Below are 15,265 nucleotides of genomic sequence, written 5' to 3' on the forward strand. Positions count from 1 at the left end.
ACTATAGACTGTAAAAAAAAAATGCAAATTGCAACATATTGACAATCTATAGTCCACCCAAACTAAAATGTCTGTGTGAAAAACAAAGTGTTAGTGTCAGTACTACTACATTAAACTACTGCATATAATGTTGAATATAATGTAGGCTTATAATAGGCTAATGCAATGAGGGAATATGCCAAATGTCTTGATACCACTAAAAAGTGGCCTATATATCTAGTCAGTGATAGTGCAATCATATTCTTCTAAAAAAATTCTGTATTTTCATCTTCAGAATCATGAATATTTTTATTATGGGGTTACCATTGTCCTCTGCATTTTGTTTCAAGTTCAGTTCAAGCCTATTCATTTCCATCCCCATTGTAATACCAAATGTATAATTTCCTCAAATGTACAGTTGTGGAAGAAAATATGATCAAATATGGCTGTAAAATAAATCTACATTGTTTGACCGTTTGATACTTTTTTTTTATCACAAAAATGTAACCTTTATTGTAGTAAACTGTGTGTGTGTGTGTGTGTGTGTGTGTGGGGGGGGGGGGGGGGTGTCACAATTTTAATAAAATGCTTTTCTCCAAAACATGTTGGCCATTATATTGGCACCATTTTATTAAATACTTTTTGCAGTCTACTTTTCCCAAGACAAAAGCTCTGAGTCTTCTTATAATGCCTGATGAACTTAACATTTTTTGGAAAACACCTAACATGATATTGAAGACCATTCCTCTATATAGAAACTTTCCAGATCCTTCAGGTTCCCAGCTTTCCTCTTCAGTTCACCCGACTCATTTTCTATAGGCTTTCGATAAGGGAACTGGGATGGTCATGGCAGAAGCTTAATTTTTTGCCCAGTGACACATTCTTGTGTAGATTTTGATGTTTGTTTTGGATCATTGTTCTGATGGAAGATCCAACCATGGCCAATTACAAGAGTTCTAGCAGAGGCCGTCAGGTTTAGAGGTTTAGATTTTTTTTTCTGTTGGTATTTGCTAAAATTCATGATACCATGTATCTGAACAAGATGGACCTCCAGCATAAAATAGGCCTACAGCATGAAATATCTAGCTGTATTTTAAACCATAGACATGGGGTGCTTTTTATCCCTGTTTGCACCAAACCCATCTGGTGGGCTTACTACCAAAAAGCTCTTTTTATAGTTTCTTCTGACCATAGAACCAGGTCCCTTTTGAATTTCCAGTCATGTCTGACAACTGAATATGCTGGAGTTTGTTCCTGGATGAGCAAGAAGAAACATCCAACGTGTTTTGGAGAAAAACATTTACTTCATACCCCCCCGAGTTTCTATTCTTTTACTTTAATGAGAGGGTAGGTTTAATTTTACCAAGGTTACCAATAATTCTGACCACAACTATACTACAATGTCATAAGATTTTACAAAAAAATACCTCTACTGTATCTCACGAAATCAAGTAGAAAAAAGAACAAATGAAGAAATTATGCGTTATCCAGCATTGCTTTATTTATTGTACAAATACTATGCTCATTAGTGGTGTTTTTGTTGTCCACAGTTATCATTTGTACACCAATATTAGGCCATTCTATCATAAACAAATCAAGTTACCAAACTATACAGAAAAACCTTCCCTAAAGTGGGATAAATACCAGCAAAATCTCTTCAGCTGTGATGACAATTCAATACTTAAAAAAAAAAAAAAAACATGGATAAAAAACATGGTTATGGCACATTATTAAAAAAGCTCAACACATAATACGTTGCATGTGCACTGATTGATATAAACTGTACAAATGTTGATAAATTACCACAGATTTGTGAGTTATGTGAAAATAAAAAAGAAAGAGGTAATTACACTTCAATAATCAATAATCATTTAGCAATTATCATATCGGGTTTGATCTTCACTGACGATTCCTGATTTTGACCATGACAATGACTTCCTGAAAACCGCAAACACAGTTTAGGTTGAGTTCAAGTGCAAAGTGATTTACATAAGGTTAAATATTGTGCTATGATGATAAACGTAAAACTCCACTTTATTTAAATGTGTCATTTTATACACATAGTTATTCTACCTGAAAGGTTGGTGGCAAAGTTATCTTACATTTCTAAAGAAATGTACATCAGCATCACCTCAACAAACACAGAAATGTACAAATGTTTTGCAGTCGCTCCCTATTATGCAGCCTTCTGTGTGAGGATGAAAGTCTGTATATGGACAGAATATGGCGCTAAAGAGTTTGTTTGATTTTGATTATTTTCCTAATAGTACCAAGGACCCCCCAAAAATAACGAAGAACTTTAAAAATCCAAACCACTGCATGATCCACATGCTTGGGATATTATTTTCAGTGCAATAATATACTGACGATATGAGGGCAATGTTGGAGAGTCTTCTCTTGATGTCAACCTGAAGCTTTGGTTTCCCACTCCTACAAACACAAACATCTAGAGGTTAAGGGTCATAGCAGTGTTATTTTACTAATATGTATATATACTACATGTGTTTTTATAAATATTTTGAACTAGATTTTATTTTTTCTAATCAGTAATATTTTAGTTACATTTGTAGTAATTTTATTTTGTGCTATTGTCAGTGTTCTTTTTGTGCCACCAGGCCACCTTCTTCCATTGCTCCGTGGTCGAGTTCTGATGCTCACTGTTTCCACTTTTGGGGGTGGACAGGGGTCATAATGGGCACCCTGACTGATCTGCAGCTATGCGGCCCCGTACTCAATAAATTGGAATGCACTGTGTATTCTGACACCATTTTATCAGAACCAGCATTAACTTCTTAAACATTTGAGCGAAAGTAGCTCGTCTGCTTGATTGGACCACATGGGCCAGCCTTCACTCCCCACGTGCATCAGTGAGCCTTGACCACCCATGACGACAGTTCACAACTATTCCTTTCTTGGACCACTTTTGATAGATACTGAACAATGCAGACCAGAAACACCCCACAAGAAGCTGCAGTTTTGGAGATGCTCTGACCCAGTCGTCTAGCCATCTCAATTTAAGCAAACCCTTGTCAAACTCGCTCAAATCGTTATGTTTCCCATTGTTCCTGCTTCTAACACATCAACTTTGAGCAACAAAATGTTCACTTGCTGCCTAATATATCCCACTTACTAACAAATGCTGTGATGAAGAGATAATCAGTGTTATTCACAGTTATTCATATATATATATATATACACACACACACAAACTTATGTTGAATGCGGTTAAACACGATTAATCGATTTGACTGATATTTTATATTACATTTAATATTACTTTTCATTCAATATTAATAATTTTAGTAATAATAATAAGTTTAATATTTTTTGTTTTTTTGTTTTAGTTGTTATTTAGATCCAGTTCATAATTTTAGTGCTTTAATTGTAATAGTTTAGTTTGAATTCATCATATTTTATTTCAGCTTTACCTCAATTAACAAAAAATAGTTAACAATAATAACTCTAGGTGATATTTTCTAAAGGAATTATGTGTTGGTCTTGCTCATGTCATTTGACACCTCTGTGGAAGCTGAATCTTTTTGTCCCTATAATGAAGGCCAAAAGTCATTGAAGTGAAAGGCTGGTGATAGATGTCAGTTCATCTACAGAGTCATCAGGAAATCCAATACAATCACAAATTCATGTGGAAGGCTGTGCAGTGTGCTCATGCGGAAGGAATCTTACCTTCCTCCTTTGGAAGACCCTGCCATGCTCGATAAACAGGGCAGACGGAGCTTTCTTTAGAGTGCTTTTTGCTGAGGCAGTTCTTCTCAAGAGTGGGGTCAGAAAGCCCCCCTTTGAGAGACAGAAAAACAGGTGAGAGTTCAAGACATTTCCTTTTATAGACTGAAATGGTCAAATATCCTAAATGACTCAAACAGCTGCTTCTCTAAAAACATTCCAAAAGTCAGCAGACTCCTCCACTGAGCCCACTCATTGTCTGATAACGTAGGGTGTAATGGCCGGTCAAAGCAGCTCTTATCTGAGCGTTATTCTCTGCTCCTTAGGGAGGAAGTGGCTCCCAATCCATCCCACTGTAATTGCTTGACTCACAACAGCAGCGACAACTGACAAACAAAACACAAAACAAGACTAGCAACAAAAAACTACATAAAAAACAACTGAATAATGCCCCAAAACCAATCACCCTTATCTTTGTCTTATGCGTTTGATCTCACAAATCAATATAAACTTGTTGCAAAGTGTTGTAGTTATACAATCCAAACAACAGGTGGCAGTGTAACAGTAAAACTTCAATTCAGCAGTTTAGACATCTACCCTGACCGGAGTGCCAGTTTCAATGGCTCCTATAAACCCTTAATAATACTATAGTATTATTGTGTTTTTTGGGCATGTATTAGGGTTATTGTGTTTTTTCTGATATTACTATGGTGAAGGGTACTGTGGCAGCAGCACCATGATACAGTTTTGTCTTCAGATGGCAATGCCATTCTACAAGGATTTATTTAACTAAAACAAATACCATTAAACAAAATTGTTACTTAAATAAAATAAACATTAATGGAAATATGCATTAAAAATGTAAGTTTCTCATTTTCATTTTGTTAAACTTCATATATAGGTCCTTCTAAAAAAAATAGCATATTGTGATAAGTTCATTATTTTCCATAATTTAATGATAAAAATTAAACTTTCATATATTTAGATTCATTGCACACCAACTGAAATATTTCAGGTCTTTTATTGTTTTAATACGGATGATTTTGGCATACAGCTCATGAAAACCCAAAATTCCTATCTGAAAAAATTAGCATATCATGAAAAGGTTCTCTAAACGAGCTATTAACCTAATCATCTGAATCAACGAATTAACTCTAAACACCTGCAAAAGATTCCTGAGGCTTTTAAAAACTCCCAGCCTGGTTCATTACTCAAAACCGCAATCATGGGTAAGACTGCCGACCTGACGGCTGTCCAGAAAGCCATCATTGACACCCTCAAGCGAGAGGGTAAGACACAGAAATACATTTCTGAACGTATAGGCTGTTCTCAGAGTGCTGTATCAAGGCACCTCAGTGGGAAGTCTGTGGGAAGGAAAAAGTGTGGCAAAAAACGCAGCACAACGAGAAGAGGTGACCGGACCCTGAGGAAGATTGTGGAGACTGATTCCAGACCTTGGGGGACCTGCGGAAGCAGTGGACTGAGTCTGGAGTAGAAACATCCAGAGCCACCATGCACAGGCGTGTGAAGGAAATGGGCTACGGTGCCGCATTCCCCAGGTCAAGCCACTTTTGGGCTACAGAGAAGCAGCACTGGACTGTTGCTCAGTGGTCCAAAGTACTTTTTCGGATGAAAGCAAATTTTTCAAGTCATTCGGAAATCAAGGTGCCAGAGTCTGGAAGAAGACTGGGGAGAAGGAAATGCCAAAATGCCTGAAGTCCAGTGTCAAGAACCCACAGTCAGTGATGGTCTGGGGTGCCATGTCAGCTGCTGGTGTTGGTCCACTGTGTTTTATCAAGGGCAGGGTCAATGCAGCTAGCTATCAGGTGATTTTGGAGCACTTCATGCTTCCATCTGCTGAAAAGCTTTATGGAGATGAAGATTTCGTTTTTTCAGCACAACCTGGTACCTGCTCACAGTGCCAAAACCACTGGTAAATGGTTTACTGACCATGGTATTACTGTGCTTAATTGGCCTGCCAACTCTCCTGACCTGAACCCCATAGAGAATCTGTGGGATATTGTGAAGAGGAAGTTGAGAGATGCAAGACCCAACACTCTGGATGAGCTTAAGGCCGCTATCGAAGCATCCTGGGCCTCCATAACACCTCAGCAGTGCCACAGGCTGATTGCTTCCACGCCACGCCGCACTGAAGCAGTCATTTCTGCAAAAGTATTGAGTGCATAAGTGAACATAATTATTTGAAGGTTGACTTTTTTTGTCTTAAAAACCCTTTTCTTTTATTGGTCGGATGAAATATGCTAATTTTTGAGATAGGAATTTTGGATTTTCATGAGCTGTATGCCAAAATCATCAGTATTAAAACAATAAAAGACCTGAAATATTTCAGTTGGTGTGCAATGAATCTAAAATATATGAAAGTTTAATTTTTATCATTACATTATGGAAAATAATGACCTTTTATCACAATATGCTAATTTTTTGAGAAGGACATGTATAACAAATAACTAAACACAAAATAAAACTTAATAAAACTACATAGACATATTTCAAAATGAATAAAAATGACAAAAACACAATACAATTCCTTAAACGTTAAGTAAAATAAAAATTGAACATTTAAAGGTGCCCTGTGTAAATTTTAGTGGCATCTAGCGGTGAGGTTGTGAATTGCAACCGTTGAATGCTCTCCCTTCCCTTTCGAAGCACGAAGAGAAGCTACGGTGGCTGACAAAGCGGCAACCTGCCGCGATCTTTCTTGAAGCCAACACGGAAGTAATGTAAACTGCAGTTCATAGACTGGCCACTAGGGCGGGAGCAGAATCTCATTGAGCCCCATGTTAAAATGCCCAACTTTACAGCAGAAAAAAACAGCCTGGTACAAAATGTGGTTTTGGCCTATACGGCTAATTATGACCTTCATGACAACTGTGAGGGGGTGAATTTAAAAAAAAAAATTTTTTTTAAATTCTTTTCTTTGGTAAGCAAGGAACCAAAACTCCATCAGGGCATGATGGAGAAAAATAAACCTTGGGAGAAACTAGGCTCAGTCGGGGTGCCAGTTCTCTGGCCTATTCTCAAACAGTGTATGATTATTATTCTGCCAATCTTACAGGTCAGAAATCATATTAGATCGTAATATTATCCGGGAGTGACAAGCGATGACTTGTTTACAAGATGCCAACGCCCAGCTCGCCCCTACTTTAAGCTTTAGAACGGCTTATCGGAATCCTATGGGTGACGTCACGGACACTACATTCATATTTTTTTACAGTCTATGTGGCTGACACATGACAAAAATGCTCTGTAGAGAAGTTTGTCTGTTTAGGGCTAATGTAGAAACATGACGGTACAAAATTGCAATTTCACAATAAGAGGACCCAAGGTATATGCAGATAGAAATGGCTCTTTCTAAGGCAGTAAAATCATAACAGCTTATTATGTAAGGTATTTATACACCACTGAAAACATAGTTTTGTATATTAGATTGCATTTCTGTCAACAGATAAACAAATACTACACACTGCACCGTTAAATATAAATACTAATTCAAAATATTAATAGAAACTATAAAATACTATAACAGTTCCTCATTGAAACTAAAACAACAGTCCATCATACTGTACACTAATATACTGTAAACTGTATACCATGTATTTACATGGTATTCAATAACAAGGTGCTACAATGGTATAGTTGAACCACAATTTATTAAGACACCTTCAACATTTTCTCACATTATCATAGTTTATTCGCTGTAGTTTAGAAAATGATAATAAAATATGACAAGAACTCAAAGTTAAACTGTGTCTGAACAAATTCATCTTGATAATGTTAAATAACTTTGATAGAAAAAGTATGTAATGGATTAAAATCAGCCAGTCAGTTGTTAAATTTGAGTACACAATTAGATAAAACCAATTTAGGTCAACCAATTACCAAGCAATGCTTCATTTTGTTCAGTCTGTGGAGTAAAAGGTCAAATTAGCAATTCAAGAAAAAACAGTTAAGCAAACCCTGGTCAGGTCAAAGTGTCTGAATAATTTTGGTCCCAAATTTGTATACATTTTACTGGTTTTTGGGTATAATATATAGTATGTAACTTTTTTTTGCTATCCTCACTTACATAAAATGAACTATAGTGTTCCGCACCCACAAAATGATATCTGGTGTATGAATAATTTTTGGTTTGAATGTATGTTTAAAAAAACAACAACCTTGGAATTACTGTGGGACTATTAGATAAGTAAAGTATGGTAACACCATGGATTTCCTTGAAATGATGCATGAATATATCCGGTAATTATCCATTACTGTGATACAAAATCAAAGTTCCATGGAATTATAACTTGATGTCCTCACTGTACCATGGTGTTATTGAAAGGGAAGTATCAGGCGGATAGTTGTTACCTGTGCTCGTTCAGTGCAGAAAGCAAGGGACCGTCTGAAGGAATTCCGTTTAGCTGGCTTGGACCCCACGCTCACAAGGTTGATCTCTGACCCTGCTCGTAACTGCACACGACTCTTTCCTGTCAGGTCCAGCTTCTGCACACCCCTCTCAATCTCAAACCCTTTTCTACCTAAAACAAACACACAGGGGATTTGTAAGCTTTTGTAATGTTTTTGAAAGAAGTCTCATGTGCTCATTAAGATCCAAGGCTGCATTTATTTGATTGCAAGATGCAGTAAAACAGAAATACTGTGAAAGATTATTACATTTATTTTATTATATTTAAAAAATGTTATACTTCTGTTTTGTGTGCATTCTCTACAGCCACACCTGACATGCATATGCCATAAATATAGATACAGCCAAAAAAAAAAAAAAAAAAAAAAAATTTATATATATATATATATATATATATATATATATATATATATATATATATATATATATATATATATATATATATATATATATATATATATATAAATATATTAAGTTCCTTACAAATTGTTCTCATTTTAGTAAAATTGTAACTGTGAACTAATTTGTTCCCTCGTTTTGTTTCAACTAAAACAAGGGAACAAATTATTACCATATATACCCGTATATAAGACGACACTGAATATAAGACGACCCCCCATTTTCCAGATTTATTTTTTGGGGGAAAATAGATTTTTGTGAGAAAAAAAATCTGGTTTTCAACAAAAAATGTTTTTATTTGAAAATGCTACTGATAATTCATTGGAATTTTTTAAACACCATTCATTACAGGCCTTGACATTAAGCCTGTTCATGTGCTTGTCCTTCGGATAAGTAAATCGTTCATTCACTTGTCCCAATAAAAAATGTGCTTGTCTGAAAAAAAGGTATAATTTTAATTTGTTTGTGTTGTAAATATAATTTATTCTGAAGCAATATTCTCAACAGTGTTCAATCAGCTTTGGCATATTGAAATCTGCATATTTGTGATATGTTTACCTTTTTTAAAGGGCATTTTTTAACCCTAATCTTACTTTATATTCTTAAATTTAATTAAAATAAGACACTAGGCTATAGGGCTGTTACCAATCAAATTAAATAATTTACACTGAAAAATTACAACTGCATTAAATAATGTTATGAGATGTGTATTTTTGGATGAATAAGACATTTTAGAAAGTATGTTTAAACATGAAACTAAACCTCCATTAGGTGGCAGTAGGTGAGTCTTATTGAGTGAGTCATTGAGTCATTCATTCAAACGATTCATTCAAACGGCAGGTTCATTCAAGATTCAGGCAGTCTTTACGAACAGGTTATTGAATCTTTGATTCAACCGATTCATTCAAACACTGAATCATTCAGTAAAGCACACTGTTGCTGTGAGACGCGTTATGGTTCTGCTGTTTGGAACTTTGTTACTTAGAATCTTTGTTTGGAACTATATTCACTGCTGCATATAAAATTTAAATGACTTAATGTTAATTTGTTTATGGAACTGTCATATGAAATCAGTGTCATTTTCGTGATGGTAGGCCTATTCAGGAAAGCGCACTTTTGGTTGAGTGATGTTGTTTAATTGTATCATATGTTATAAATATAAAAACAACATTTTTAATGTTTACTGCTGTTTCTCTGTGTGAGCGGCGTTCATGTGTTGTGATTTATTCCCGAGAGGCTGCGCGGGCGTCAACACGGTACCCTGATATCATCAGTTTAATAGATATGTGATTTTGTCTATATAGCGATTATAAGACGACACCCCCCTCCCCCTATTTTTCAACCTATTTTTAGGACACAAAACCTTGTCTTATATTCAGGTATATACGGTATATTGTGCACACTATTTACTTAAAACACGGAAATACATTTGTAAAATATGCGGAAATATTAGTAAGTCTTGGGAGAACACTGTTAATTTGTGGCCACAATTTAAAAAAATTGGTTCTGTAAAAACTAACCAATAATATGAATAACGTACCATGAAGGGTAAGAGATGAAGGGTGTGAGGGCTCTATTGTAACAATCTGAATGTATGGTCTCATCTCTCATTCCCTTTAAAAGCCAGTTGCGCTTTCACCATGGTGAATTTGCTGTTTACATTGCGAGCGGAAAGACTGAACATTTCTGCATGGGCATGCAGACCAGCATGCCCATGGGCGAACAGATGGGTGCGAGTGCATTTGCTATTTAAACAACGTGGTGGAGGACGTGAAAATAAAGATTGCGTCAGGCTGAAACTAGCAAAAAAACTTGCATCGTGCCTGGCATCACATTGCGCCGGGTGTATGATAGGGCCAAAAATATGAGAGATGTGATGTGTAAAGGAAAAACAAATCAAGATCAGTTTAATTATGAGCAGAATAATTTTATATTGTGGGTAGATTCCAATTCAGATGTAAATTTGTGATTGTTTCACAGAATGCTTTTATAACATGATTTGAGATGTGGTGAAAATGGCACTGTGGAAATGTTCATAACTTTCATAAAAAAATATTTATTATTTAATTTTCTACAAAAATATGTCAACTGCTGAACAATGTTAGTAGGCAAAACTAGTTTAAGTATGAAATGCCTTTTAAGATAGTTTCTTTTCTAAAAGGTACTGTATGATTATTCATTGTCTTAATCTCTTAATCGCATTCCTGAGTATAGCACGTCCTGGAAAGTTTCAAAAAGAAAACATGATATTCTCATGGTTTTGACTGGAGAATCTTAAAGGATGTGCTTGTGTGTGTGTGTGTGTGTGTGTGTGTGTGTGTGTGTGTGTGTGTGTGTGTGTGTGTGTGTGTGTGTGTGTGTGTGTGTGTGTGTGTGTGTGTGTGTGTGTGTGTGTGTGTGTGTGCGCGCATGCCACAAATGCTACATCTCTGCACTGCGACCAAAACCACAAGGGAGAAAAAAACGACAGCCACCGCTGATCCCTACCAAAATGGGAGCACAAGAGTGTTGCCTTTCTCTGCTGAGACAGTCCAGAAACAGAGTCTAAACCTCACCTCACATGCCCTATAGTACCCACTATAAAACACATGCTCACACACTGACGTATTCTAAACACAGCTCCAACAATACTGTTCAAAACTTTTGTAGGTGTCAGTAAAAGGTTATTTATTTATTTATTTTAAAGCAAGGGTGGATTAATTTATGGCAAGGATGCATTAAATTGATCAAAAGTGACAGTAGAGACATTCATAATTTCTATTTCAAATAAATGCTGTTTTTTTACATTCTACTCATCAAAGAATCCTGAAACAAAAGTATCATGGTTTCCACAAAAATATTGAGCAGCACAATTTTTAAAAAACTTTTCTAATAATAAAAAAATTATTCAATAGCATATTAGAATGATTTAGAAAGGATCACGTTAACCCTGAAGACTTTAAGTAATGGCTGCTGAAAGTTTTGTCATTCGAGGAATAAACTACACTTATATATGTATTAAAATAGAAAACTTATTTTAAATTTTTATGCTATTTCACAAAGTGAAGGTTTTACAGTAAATTGTATCTGACACCTGATGAGAAAAACAGAACTGTAAATAAATCTATAATCATGATCTAATCCAAGTCAATAGAAACCGCTTAATGTCTCTTTGCGCAAGAAAAGATCAGATCATCTAAACATTTCTTTAAAATGTAATGTTATAGTGATGCATACAGGACACACTAGCCTTATTAAGAAAATAAAACATGTAAAAAGCACAACATTATGCTCTGGGATGTTATGCATATCAATAAACCATGATCATGGAAATTTGAGCTTTAAGGCACAGGCACCAGCCACCATAAAACTGTTTAGCACTGTTTCAAATTAAAAGCAGATGCCTCTGAATTGTCAAGTATTTATATGTTTTAATCATATGTTTTGTGCTCAAGAGGAAAATCGGCTTATGCTTGGCCTGTCCTCCTACAGGCAATACAGCTGTTCGCCAAAGGCCCGTGAGATGGTCTATAAATGTCGATCATAACTTCCATCATCCATTTGCATCTCTCATTTTATTGACCAAATGAATTAATGTATTATTAAAGATTTTTTTGAGAGAAAAATGATCTGGAAAGACTGATTATATGTGATGATGCTGAGCTGCTTAAAGCAATGAGGTTAGAGTGAAAAAAATCCCCATGAATGTAAAAGCAGTTTTAAAATGACTTTTACAACCAAGTTGCTGACAGAATGAGTAGGACCAGGCAATGGGAGTAGGAAATGGGAAAAATGAGAGAGAACTATAAATGTACAGTATATTTTATTCTTTATGCGTTTCCTTTTCTTAAAAAGTGAAACTCAGGATTAGGGACTGGAGTAATATGACTGACTCACTGTGGTTGCTGAAGATTTCATTATTGCTGTAGTTGGCAGAATCCTTGGATGACACCAATTCTCCATTTCCACCAGTATAGGGTTTCTGAAACTGACAAATGGATGAAACAGATGTATAAGTTATAAGTAATGTTAGTTTGTCAGAGTAGCAATGAACAAGTAATGACTGTCCATGATTTAAAAAAGGCTGATAACCCCCAAATGAGATATATTCAAATTATATACTATGTTGTTGAAATAAATAATAACACAAAAACTACAAGTGTAATGTAATGTAAACTACAAATTAATCACATTACAATAATCTAATTTGTTAACATTAGTTAATGTATTAACTAACATGAACAATACAGTATTTAATAATCTCTGTTAATGTTAGTCAAGCTGTTCATTGATTGTTCATGTTCACAGTCCATTAACTAAAGTTAACAAATACAACATTTGATTTTAAAATATTACTAAATGTTGAAACATTAACTAAGATTAATATATACTGTAGAAGTATTGTTCATTCTTAGTTCATATTAACTAAAGTAGTTACCTATTGAAACCTATTGAAAATTGAAAGATTCACAACATTATATAGAAAGTATGAAAAAGGGAAATTAATTTTGAAATTTTCTAAACATTACACCCTCCTGCTGGACTAATAATCAAATTATTAGTGTTATTAGTTCAAATAATAACATAAAGCAGGGGCGTCAAACTCTGTTCCTGGAGGGCCACAGCCCTGCAGAGTTTAGCTCTATCTCTGTTCCAACACACATACCTCTAGTTTTCAAATAAGCCTGAAGGACTTGATTATCTGGATCAGGTGTTTTTAATTAGGGTTAAAACAAAACTCTGCAGGGCTGTGGCCCTCCAGGAACTGAGCTTGACACCCCTGCCCTAAAGGGTTAGGTCACCCGCCAAAAATGAAAATTCAGTCAATAATTACTTACCCTAATGTTGTTCAACACTAATGTAAATCAAACAACATTAGGGTAAGTAATTAATGACAGAATTTAAATTTTTGGGTGAACTTACCCTTTAAAGTGGTTGTTAGATGACAGTAAATGTAATCTTACTGTAGAAATATGGAGAAAATGAACATCACAATTAAATATAGACTATCAGCCGATATATATCCAATATTGACTTATGCTGATAAAGTAAACAACTGTTATAACATGTTACCAATTATGCATTAACACATACACTATCATACAAGTTTGGGATCCATAATATTTTCTATGTTTTTGAATGAAGTCTCTTATGCTCACCAAGGCTACATGTATTTAATCAATAAGAAGTAAAAACAGTAATATACTCTCTTCTTTTTGTTTTAAGAAGTAATTTATTCCAGTGATAGCAAAGCTGTATTTTCATTATTCCAATGTTTCAGAAATCCTTCACAAAACATTCTGATATGCTGATTGGGTGCTCAAGAAAAATTTCTTATTTTTATCAATGTTCAAAACAAACGTTATTACATTTTTGTGGAAAAAATATTTGATGAATAGAAAGTTCAAAAGAATAGCATTTATTTGAAACAGTACTCTTTTGTAACAGTATAAATATATTCAATATATATATATATATATATATATATATTTAATGTTACGTTTCATCAATTGAATGCATACTTGCTTAATAAAAGTATACATTTCTTGAAAAAACAAACAAAATTAATGTAAAACCAAGATTATTTAGCTGATTTAAAACATGTCTAAACATTTCGCATAACTAATGATATGTAACGTCACAAAAACTGCAAACAAAACTGACCAGCTTGCTCAAACCAGATAATTATTATTATTATTATTATTTTAAATCTGGTCACATGCATTTAATTCTTCAATGGTATTTTAACATCCCCCTGCTGGACCGTACCATGTGCTCCAGTATGGATGAGTTTGAATAGATGGGTTGAGAGTGGATTCCACCACACAGCTGCTGAAAGGGATCATCCATATACATGTTTGAGGTGGGGAACTTGCGGCTTTTCAGACCACTGAGGAACAGAGGAAACAGAAGAATGGAAAGAGGATGCGGAAAGAATGTGAGTATTTTTGTGAGTGAGTGTATTTGTGTGTAGTTCAGTGATTCATTCTTGGTTCATATGGAATGCTGGCAGCAGACAGACAGCATGTGAGTGTGTGTGTGTACCTCAGTGACTCGTGGCTGGCGTGTTGATATGGAGAACCAGCTACAGTGGAACTCCCATCCTGCAGGAGCTGAACCCACTGCTCTTTATCATCTGCACAATTTGCCTGCACATTTACACATTAAAAATAACATCTACAGTAATTCACAACACAATGATAACAGTTGAAAACAATAAGAAATCAAAATAGACCATTTCACTTTGCTCCTAAACATCCCTGTCCTTAATAAGTAGCCCCACTGTTGCAGTACTACAGTACAGCGATGGTATAAGATGGTGATACTGTGGTCATTTTATATATATACCAAGGTAGATGCACAAAAAGAACATGTTACCTCTATTAAAGCACTACAGTATGGTAACCACAGCATAGAGTAATGAGTAAAAAAGAGTAAAAAAACATGGCATTACCATGGTACCATGCCCTAAATATAAATTATATATTACTAAAACTGGAATAAAAATAAATAAAAGAAATTACTAAATAGTAATATTTAAAAAATGTATACAAGCACATCTCAAATCATTATTGTACCTCTAATACAGCCACCTGGTCTCCGTGCTGTGTGATAGTAATGCGGTAAGCATGTGCTGTATCCGGGCCGGGACGGACCTCACACCCTCTGAGCTGAACCGTGTACTGAGGGGTCTCTTCTGACTCCTCATTTCGATACATCTGCAGAACCCCGTCCTCCACCCGACACCACAGTCTCTGCCACTGACAGTTCATCAGCACGTTCCGGAAGTCTGCTGAG

The 15,265-nt window shown here is 35.2% G+C and overlaps 1 protein-coding gene across 1 annotated transcript in view; it reads right to left on the reverse strand.

Moving 5' to 3' along the window:
- Positions 1 to 1,462: 1,462 nt before the first annotated feature.
- Positions 1,463 to 15,265, reverse strand: part of LOC137039286 (actin filament-associated protein 1-like 2) — a 34,948-nt gene continuing 21,145 nt past the window's right edge. The window contains exons 5-11 of the mRNA XM_067414637.1: positions 15,046 to 15,260; positions 14,513 to 14,616; positions 14,237 to 14,357; positions 12,365 to 12,455; positions 8,032 to 8,201; positions 3,664 to 3,774; positions 1,463 to 2,409 (exon numbers count right to left, since the gene is read on the reverse strand). Of these exons, the coding sequence (XP_067270738.1) occupies positions 2,383 to 2,409; positions 3,664 to 3,774; positions 8,032 to 8,201; positions 12,365 to 12,455; positions 14,237 to 14,357; positions 14,513 to 14,616; positions 15,046 to 15,260 (839 nt within the window). The 3' untranslated portion in view covers positions 1,463 to 2,382. The remainder of the gene's footprint in view (positions 2,410 to 3,663; positions 3,775 to 8,031; positions 8,202 to 12,364; positions 12,456 to 14,236; positions 14,358 to 14,512; positions 14,617 to 15,045; positions 15,261 to 15,265) is intronic.

This window comes from Pseudorasbora parva, chromosome 13 (assembly GCF_024679245.1).
Source record: "Pseudorasbora parva isolate DD20220531a chromosome 13, ASM2467924v1, whole genome shotgun sequence".
Classification (NCBI taxonomy): Eukaryota; Metazoa; Chordata; class Actinopteri; order Cypriniformes; family Gobionidae; genus Pseudorasbora; species Pseudorasbora parva.